Source organism: Martes martes (genome assembly GCF_963455335.1).
Source record: "Martes martes genome assembly, chromosome: 5".
Taxonomy (NCBI): domain Eukaryota; kingdom Metazoa; phylum Chordata; class Mammalia; order Carnivora; family Mustelidae; genus Martes; species Martes martes.
Window position 1 is genome coordinate 75,396,864 of NC_137892.1, and position 10,685 is coordinate 75,407,548.

General features: G+C 41.8%; 1 protein-coding gene across 3 annotated transcripts in view; it reads right to left on the reverse strand.

Moving 5' to 3' along the window:
* Positions 1-10,466, reverse strand: part of KIF2A (kinesin family member 2A) — a 75,784-nt gene extending 65,318 nt beyond the window's left edge. For 2 of the 3 annotated variants that reach the window (XM_080803395.1, XM_080803396.1), the window contains exon 1: positions 10,042-10,466. In XM_080803395.1, coding sequence (XP_080659521.1) covers positions 10,042-10,105 — 64 coding nt within the window. In that variant the 5' untranslated portion in view covers positions 10,106-10,466. The remainder of the gene's footprint in view (positions 1-10,041) is intronic. The other variant, XM_080803397.1, reaches the window with a different exon arrangement.
* Between the last annotated feature and the right edge of the window lie 219 nt (positions 10,467-10,685).

Below are 10,685 nucleotides of genomic sequence, written 5' to 3' on the forward strand. Positions count from 1 at the left end.
ACCCTGAGACCATGACCTGAGCCGAAGGCAAAGGCTTAACCCACTGAGCCACACAGGCGCCCCCATAACCACCTCTTAAAATAAATTTATTTTTTACAGCAGTTTTAGGTTGACAGCAAAAATTGAGCAAATCCCCTGCCCCCACATACCCAGAGCCTCCCTTATCATCAATAGCCCACAACAGGTACACTTGCACAATCAATGAACCAACAGTGACACAGTACTAATACTCAAAGCTCATACTTTATATTAGGGTTCATTCTTGGTGTGGTATCTTCTATGGGTTTTAACTCATGTGTAACATGTATCTACCATTATAGTATCATAGAGAATAATTCCACTGCCCTAAAAACCCAATGTACTTTTTCATCCCTCATTTACCTCTTTAAAGTCCTAAATTGCAATAGCAATTAAGACATTTTAAATGCTGAAATTTTAAGGATGAAAAAGTAAGGTGAAAGCCAAGGCAAAAAAAAAAAAAAAAATAGGACAATAATAAGAGCAAAGGAAAAGTAAAAAAGAGTAGCTGTATTTTAAGAATCAATACCCTTCACCCCTTAAAAAGCTGAAGCTATATCCTTTAAGTGTTGTTTTTCCTTCCCATTCCCTTCCATGAATTCTGAGGGTTTTGGCTAATACACTATATAACTGAGTCTTAAGTAGGCAAAGCAGTTAGTTATAGCTTAAGTAAATTCCTGTTCTACATATAAACATTTACTGGAAGTGACTCATACCTTAGACTCACTTACTTTAAAGATACTAGTGGCGAAAAAACTGTAAACAGCCCAAGCTGGATGTTCCCTTTTGTATCACATTGTACACAGGCTCTACGGTCCTCTACAAAATATTCATGAATAGGATTAGCTTGATTAAACGGAAGAGATTTTATAACCTACACTCAGACTTTCCAAATGTTAAGTCCATTCCTTTCAACACATCTGTTCTTTATTCAGCACAAGTGATATACCACCATATAACATCCATTCTTTTTGCAGGTTGCTGGATCTTATCTCTTCCTTAATCATTGCTCACTCTCCTGGACTGATGCAATCTTATCCTTGCTAGCTCTCATTTTCAGAATTATTCTCTCTCTTAATCTATCACTAATCACTAGCTAACTCCTCTTACTGCTTTTAGGAGATTAAGTCCTACTGTAGTTTCCAAGTGTCCTAGAAATTAATTCCAAGAAGCCTTACCTTACCTTTGTTTCCAAGTCTTCAATAACGTGTCCCAGATTACTACTTCTTCCTTATTTTTCTCTTCTATCACACTCCCTTCTATCTGTTCTTAATGCTTTTTACTTGACAGCCCTCCATTTTCAGCTCAGGGACTTCTCACATATTGTACTACATGCCTGCAATGTCTCCTCCCCGTCCCCCCACAGCAATCTACTGGTCAACTTCTTTCCACCATTAAAACTTCACTCTCCGTGAAATGTTGTCTGATCACTATTTCTCTAAAATAACAGATCACAACCTGTGTGCACAATGAAATCACCTGTATGTGGGAAGTTAAGTTTCATCAATGCAGGGGTTATTTTAAAATTTTTAAATAAAATACTAAAGCTCAGGCTCCGTATCAGGCCAATTAAAACAGATTCCCTATGCAAAGGACCCAGATATTAGTAGTGATGGAGAGGGGGCTGTTTTTTATGTTTGGATGTTTTTAATTTCAAATCTCACAGGTGATTCCAATGAGTAGCCAGGGTTGTGAAACCACTACACAGACTCTACTCAATTTAGAAAGAGAACTCCCACAACTACATTTATCCAATGTTCTCTAAATATATCTATATCTCACACCACTAAAATACACTTACCACAATGTCCTGACCAATGCATATAATGTAAACATGTGAAATCACACTTTATAAGACTTCAACACTTCACAGTGATTTATATACTCTGAGCACAGGGTTTCTCTTCCACAAAATGGATAAAATACTGTCTACCTTGCAGGGTTGTCATGAAAATCAAGCAAGATACTGGATATTAACACATTTAGGGAAGCAACTGACTTTATAAAGGGTGCAAATGTTAAATCCCTTCACATATCAAGAATAACACCGGGATTCAATTTTTAAGAAACAAACAGAATTCATGTGGCAGTATGAAAGATACAAGCTATCTGGATGGAGCTGAGTAGATAAATGCTGACCAGAGTTATAATCAAAAAGTCACTCTTTGTATAGTGTAGACACCAGGCAAATTTTACTCTATGTCCCTTCCTAATCCCATCTTTCCTTTAAAAGTGTTTTATGTAAGAAATAAGTCTTTGAAAGTAAATAAAACATATATCCCAGGCAGGTGTCTGATTCTTATAGTCCCTTGGCCATACTGTGGGGAGGGTTTTCCAAATTACATACAAACACCAGCAGATGACTGATCAATTTTCATGCTCTCCTTCTTTGGTCCCTGTGTCAACAAGCACCCCAATATCTAGAGAGAAACCTGATGCCACTGGCTCCTCTACCAGAAATGTAAAAGTGAGAAAATCTGATTCCTTTAGATATCAAAACAAAGGTAAAAAGCCATAAAGTTAAAACTCAGATGGGTATTAGAGAAAAGAAAATAGGCCAGTAATAACAAATAATGACAATTTCAATAAAGTGACAGGGCTACAAGGATTGATGGCACTGTATTAGAATTCTGAGGATGAATATGGGCTTATCAGGAAAGTACACCATAAGGGATAATGGATATCAGGTGAAAAGGACAGCATTTCTGGAAGACTCCTAACTCCAAGAGTCTAAATAAAGAGCCTAAACCTAAAGAGGGAAGTGGTAATCATGTACACACAGAACAGCATACTTCTATTGGTACATATCACACTATACATCAATCATTTATCTACTGTTTTTGAAGGCAGGAACTCTGTATGCCTTATTCTTTTTTGTATCTCCACCACCTATCAGAACGCCTGACAGATAATAAGCTATTAATAAAAATGTATTTAATTAAATCTTCAATAAGAAAAAACTATGAGATCACACTATTTTGTGATATAGCATAATTACTTATGGTCTATATACCAAAACATCCTCACTCTCTCAAGGCTAGTTGTAGCAGATAATGACAAAAACAAGTGGTACCAAAATGAGAGAGCCCTAGGCAAAGACTAGATTTACAATCACAATTTTAAAAAGGGACACCTCCCTAGTCATTTTACTCCCAGGAGACAGTAACAGAAAGTTAACTTAAGGTTAACCAACAATGAAATGATATTTCATTTCATTTGAGCAAGTTTTCACAAGACAAATCCCAATAACCATGAACCTGAATTTATTTAGCTCTCTATATAAGTACATGGTACAGTATCCACTACATGTAATCAAGCCCTTAAATGTTTAAGCTGGTTAGGTTCTAATGCCTATTTTCACTTAGGCACTGTAATTCAATTTTTATTACTTTAATTGAAGGAGATAGTATGTGATGGGAGGGCAACGTAACCTATATTTACTCCACAACTGGACCAGAAGAGTGAAAATGAGTTGTATCTAAGCCTTAAAAATTATATCTGTTCTATCATAAGTATGATCTCAAAACAAACACCTTAAAAGATTATTTTAGTGCGCCTGGTTGCTCAGTCAGTTAAGCGTCTGTCTTCGGCTCATCAGGAAGGTCTTCAGGTCATGATTCCGAGGTTTCAGGGTCCTGGGATCGAGCCCCATGTCAGGTTCCCTGTTCAGCAAGGAGCCTGCTTCTCCCTCTGTCTCTGTCTTTCTCCCCTTATTCCCTGGTCATGCTCTCTCTCTCTCTCAAATAAGTAAATAAAATCTTAAAAAAAAAAAATTATTTTAGGTTACAGGACAGAGGTGTTAAAAGCAAAGTAGATGGCTGAATCCAGGAATTAAGCTTTGCAAAAGATTAATGTAATATTAATGACAAGTATACTTGTGACTAGTGAGAATGGGTCCAGATGATCCCTAAAGGAACCCTGTTCTAGACATTCCACACTCAAGCGTCCTTCCCTATTTAAACAAGACACAGGCCCAACTAGCTCTTTGCTATTTTCTAGATTTTAAAAAATTATCACATACAGAACAAGTTGACACATAAGCTTTCCCCAGAAATCCAAAATTTCTGCCTAAGAATCAAGTGACTAGGCAATGAACATAGATTCCTGGGTTTCTGTGATAATTCTAGAAGCAACAAGTGACTAGTGAAAAGGGCTTTAAAGCCTTAAACTGTTGAATCTTCATCCTTATAGTTAATAAAATGTCAGAATTCAATCTGATCTCACCAATTTGGAAAATTTAATTCAATGTTACCAACTGTAGGTTTTCTGAGCCTCTTTGGTAGCAATAGAAAAAAATTTTACTACAGGGGCTTTTACATCTAGGAAAAAAACCAAACACTAAAGTACAAAAAGTATACAACTTCATACCATCATCCACAAGCATGTGTCAGCACTTAAGAAGAAAACTAGGAGTGAAAGAACCTAGGGTTTGATTGAGATTATATGATCTTATCTAATTAACATGTGATCTTGACAAATAATCCAATCTTAGTTTCTTTGCCTATAAAATGATAAATCTACAACCTTCCTACACTATTACCTCACAGGTTTCTTGTGAGGATCCAATTAAATAGCCTGTTTGAAAACAATGAAGGCCTACATGAAAAAATGGTCAACATCATTTGGCATGTTGAAATACAAATCAGGGAAATACAAATCAAAACCACAGTGAGATACACCACCTCCTATCAGTCAGAATGGCTAAAATTAACAAGTCAGGAAACAAAAGATGTTGGCAAGGATGCAGAGAAAGAGAAACCCTCTTACACTATTGGTGGGAATGCAAACTGGGGCAGCCACTCTGGAAAACAGTATGGAATTTCCTCAGAAAGTTAAAAATAAAGCTACCTAATGACCTAGCAACTGCACTACTAAATATTTATCCAAAGTATACAAACACAGTGATTCGAAGGAGCACATGCACCCCAATGTTTATAACAGCAATGTCCACAATAGCCAAACTATGGAAAGAGCACAAATGTCCATCCACAGGTGAACGGATAAAGAAGATGTGGTATATATACACAATGAAATACTATGCAGCCATTAAAAAAATGAAATCTTGGGGTGCCTAGGTGGCTCATGGGTTAAAGTCTCTGCCTTCGGCTGGGGTCATGGTCCCAGGGTCCTGGGATCAAGCCCCGCATCGGGCTCTCCGCTCAGCCCGGGGAGCCCGCTTCCTCCTCTCTCTCTGCCTGCCTCTCTGCCTACTTGTGATCTGTGTGTCAAATAAATAAATCTTTAAAAAAAAAATGAAATCTTGCCATCTGCAACTATGTGGACAGAACTAGAGGGTATTACGCTAAGAGAAATAAGTCAATCAGTAAGATAATTATCATATGATGTCATTCATATGTGGAAGTCAAGAAAGAACAGGTGAATATAGGAGAAGGGAGGGAAAAATAAGATGAAATCAGAGGGAGGCAAACCATAAGAAACTCTTGATCACAGGAAACAGATGGTTGCTGGGCGGTGGGAGGTAGGGGGATGGGGTAACAGGGTGATGGACATTAAGGAGAGTATGTCATATAATGAGCACTGGGAGCTATAAGCAACTGATGAACCACTAAACTCTAGCTCTGAAACTAATAATACACTATGTTAATTAACTGATTTTAAAGAAAACTATGAAGCCTAACTATACATATATGGAACCATTAGCATACTAGTTACCATGTAAAAGGAAATTATTAATCCACAAATTTCCCCATTCCGGCCACTCCACAGAGCCACAATAATTGTACCTAAAGAACAACTATATTGTTACGTTGTTCATTTTTATTACCTACATTCACAGTCCATTCTCCAAAGTCTACCTAATGGCATGTAAAAACGAACTGTCAGAAGAATGAATATGGCAAAATAGGAAGGAGAATTAGGCCATTTAAAATCTTTCCTAAAGACTGCCTGCTCTAAACTCCAGGATTCCCGATAAATCCTTTGAAATCTTTAAGTTCATGACTTCAGATGCCTAATTAAAGCATTCTTTTCACCAATACTTTCTTAAGAAACAGTATTATTTTTGTCCTTGTGACCTTCTAGTTACTATACCATTATCACTTTTTACCAGATCATTCCAAGTGGGCTCTATAACACTGCTCCCTAGTGCCCTTCTATGACTGAAAAGCAATTTGCTACACATCCTCATTGGGTTGTAGAAAGCTGTGTATGGTTCCTAAATAACAGAATTCTCCCTTTATTGCCACAGTTGTTGTTTTTTTTTAAAGATTTTATTTATTTATTTGACAGACAGAGATCACAGGTAGGCAGAGAGGCAGCCAGAGAGAGAGGAAGGGAAGCAGGCTCCCTGCTGACCAGAGAGCCCGATGCGATGAGGGGCTCGATCCCAGGACCCTGGGATCATGACCTGAGCTGAAGGCAGAGGCTTTAACCCACTGAGCCACCCAGGCGCCCCTATTGCCACAGTTCTTGATAGTCTGGTTCCTATGCTATGCCAGTGGTTCCTGGCTGCCACTACAAGCTGTATGAATCTAGACAAGTCCCTTAAGGTGACTTAGGGCTCTGTTTCCATATTTATAAAAATGAGAACTAGATTAACTTCAAGGATCCTTCTGGTTGATCCTTCTCTTCGAATCACATATATCAGTGCTGTGACTAAGAGACCCCAGAGAACAAATCAGAGTTGCAGCTTCCAAATATTCAAAACATTTCTCATCCCTCCCCCAGTCTCTAAATGATAATTACAGATACTGTCAAGCAGGTAAGAGATGTTTTACAATACTTTTCAGATTTCCCAATAAAGAATACCTAGCTATGGGGTGACTGGGTGGCTCAGTTGGTTCAGCCTCTGCCATCAGCTCAGGTCATGATCCCAGGGTCCTGGGATGGAGCCCCATCTCAGCCACCCTGTTCAGTGGAGAGCCTGCTTCTTCCTCTCCCTCTGCCTGCTGCTTCCCCTGCTTGCACACGCTCTCTGTCAAATAAATACATTAAATCTTAAAAAAAAAAAAAAAAAAAAAAAAGACTACCTAGCTACATAACAGTAAGATTGCAGGTTTTAGAGTCATTGGATTCCAAAAATGAGGTGACTCAAAAGAGTAATAGGGAGCCACATGCAAAAAAATAAATTATATATGACTATCCATTTCCAGAAACTAGTCTAATTTCATACCAGGTTATCGCCTGGTGGTGAACAATTTCAGTACATCTGACCCCTGTCATTTTTAACATCAGAATACCAGAAATGTCACATTAGCTTCAGCAGATCACTCAATTCCAGTCAACTCTGGGGATTTTGTACTAAGAGGCCTGAATGGAGTGGGGTGGAGAGGGGCGGAGCAGAGTAAGGAGGTGGTAGCCTAGACAGAAAGGTTTCACTTCCAGGTAAGATTTCATCAGAACAGTTAACTTAAAATGTTTGAAAACCAAAGATCCAATAATGAATGATTCACTCCAAAACTATATGCAAGAACCTCTGCTAGGCACATTGAGGAGATTAAAAAATGAATTCAGGAAACTGAAGAGGCCATTAGCATTTTAATTCCGTAACACCCTGACTGTGGTTGACGCGGATCTGGGTAGCCTGCCATCCCTCAATTGGATTCTCTACACCAGCTCTTCTCCAGTGCAGTTTGAAAATACAGTATTAAAAGAAATATATGCAAATATTAATACTTCAGGAAATATGCTGCCTCATAAGTGATACAGAATGACTTAGGAATTCAGAGGCTGACTATCCATCTGGTTTTAGTAATTAGTGAAGACTTATTGGGATTAGTTTTGAGAAGAACCCTTAAAGATAAGAACAAATTCATTTTAGTTTACCTCTTGGCCCTCAGAATATGTTTTATTTATGTATGAACATCACTGATTGGATAAGCATGCTTTGAAACAAGGACAAGTATCACCATTAGGAAGCATGCAAAACATCAAGTGACCAATTAACAGCAGCCCTTCTTCACTCATGTGATTTCCCATTGTCTCAGACATTACATTAGTGCTCATCCAACTACAAAGTGTATTTTTGTTACAATAACCACTAGTGTTTTATCCAATACAGATGTGCTATAGAAGTGGGAGGAAACAAAACAGCTTCTTTAATGTGAAAAAAGAAAGATTGTGGGGAGTTTCCTACACATTTTTTTCTGCTGTGACACACCACTATCCAATGCAAATGACCCTTCCCTTCAAGTTGTCTACTTTTACCTTCCACCAATTCGATCATACATCTGAGGAGCATAAATATGTACATGACTAAAGGCTGGGAAAATACACACTGTAACAATTTCCATTATGACCCCATGGGCAAACTGTTTTTGAAATGTGACTTTAGGTTATTAGCACCTATAGAAGAACACAAAGCTCCTATATATATGTTTGGATTTCTGGTAAAGGGAAAAGGCAAAGGCTTAAAGACTATTAAAAGTCTCTGTCCTAGAACCCTAAAATGAACCAAAATTATTTCAAGTCATAACAAAAAGATGTTTAGAAAAAATTAAAAAATTCAAAGATTTCAAATGCCCCATGATACTGTTTTTTAAATATATTTTGTAGTAACACCTGCAATCATAATGGCTTAGAATGTAAAGAACCTAACACATTTTATTACACCCCCAAATTTCAAATAATATGCAAATACTACTTTCATTGGAATGCAGTAAACCCTCGTTCACCTAAAAAAGAAATAACAGTAACAGAACTGTTTAAGGACAGTAATTTGAAGAGAAAATAAAAAGAAACCCCAACCCAAGAAAAGGAGACATCGCTTTCCCGGTGGGTGTTACTGGTAACTACTAAAGCTCTAAGCGGTCTAAGTGATCTTTGCACATTCAAGGTAATGATGCTTCCGGTTATTATATCTCAAATATAAGGGAAAAAATCATTAGCTATATGAGGTCTAACAATATATCACACAGATAACAGGTACGTCAATCTAGCTTCACAGAACTTGGTCAAACTTGCTTAGAAACCAGGAGGGTGTGGATGTGATTAGCAACGTTACTACAGACCATGCAAGAGGTAATAAGCCATAAATAAAGGTGAGTGTCAGGGAGATGGAGTCATGAACACCGCACACACCTATTACATATCTCTAGTTCTTCCAATACGCGAATTGAGAGAAATTGTACTTATTTCTCTCCATGCATTTTCTCTTTCACAATATAAATTATTTCCATGCCTGGCTGGCGTCTCACTCCACACCCCAAGCTAGTGACATAAAACATTTTCCCCAAGAGGACCCTATAGAAAGATACATAAGCCTAAGGCTTTTTCTTTTCTTTTGAATTAAGCACGTATGTTCACCTCACTTTAACTTCTCTCTCGAGGGTGTGAAAATATCAACATCCGGTCGCCCACCCCCACCTTCTCGGTAATGCATCGCATTGACTAGGCTCATCCCTCTCCTTCCCTTTCAGTCTCATCACCTCTGGGAAGCTTATCGAACACTTCTTCCCGCTTCCCCCCACCCCCACATATTCATGGCCGAGCCGCATCCTTCTTCCAAGGAAGGGACTAGCAAAAAAAAGAAAGGCATGCTCGAGAACCGACAGGGGAAGAAGCCTGACCAGCTTCAGGGTTGGCCTTTTTCCCCCCGCCTCGGGCCGGCAGTTGGTTCTCTAAATACTGAAACCACTGGTCTCCACGCTCTCCCCACCCCCCACCCCCTGGTAGACACTGCCGGAAAATGAAAATGCCGGGGTGAAACGCGAGGCTGGGTCCTCCCTAGAGAAGCCCGCTGTCCCCGGGGAGGATGGAGATCGTGGGAAGAGCGGGGACCCCCGTCCCGGGACCGACCGCCTCACCCACCCGAACCCCCAAAGATGCTGCCGCGACACCCAGGCCATCGCCAGCGGCCCCTCCCCACCCCCCGCACTGCAGCGGCACCCGGGGCGGACCCCACGCCGGCCTCACTCGCACACACGCCACACACAAAAGCGCCGCGGCCGCCGCCTTCCCGCCCCCACAGCCCGGCGAAGCAATCAATGAGGCGGCCGGCCCCTCGTCCCCTCCATGAACACCCGAATGCAGGGCCCGGCCGGTAGGGGTGGCGGCACGGCTCACCATCGCTCCGCTTGATCTCCACGTAAATCCCGATCTGGATCTTGCCGAAGTTGGCCGTTGCCATCACCTCATCTGGAGCAGCGGCGGCGGGCCGAGGGAGGGGGACGGGAGGGCGGAAAAGGCGGGGAGGGGGCGGGGTAGGTGTGGGAGGGGGAGCGGTTGCCCGCGGCCGCGCCGGCCCGGGCGACAGCGTGAACGCGAGCCGGGGCCGCGAGGAGCAGCGGCGGGGAAGCAGGCGGAGGCCCCGGGCCTGCAGGCCGGCGGCAGGACGCGCACGCCGGGGCGCGTCGGGGTAAAGCGAGGGCCGGGGCCGTCAGGCGGCGCGGGGGAGAGTGGGAGGGCCCGCGCCGCCCGCCGGGGAGCCGACGCTGGGGAGGCGGGGCGCCGCGCGCCTGCGCAGAGCACGCCTCTCGCGTCTCTTCCTCGTTGGCCAGTCTTTCCCCGCTGCCTTGAGGCGCCCTCCGCGCAGCTTCGCGGCGGGGCGGGCGGGCGTTGGCTGCGGCTTGATCGGCGGAGGGAGCGGAACGCGCATAGCACCGCCCCGAAAGATCCAGGGTCGCGTTTGATTTCGGCGCGCGGCCTAGAAGAGGCGGGAACCCGCGCGCTGGTGCCTTCCTGTCTCTGTGGCTTCCATGATTTGTCCC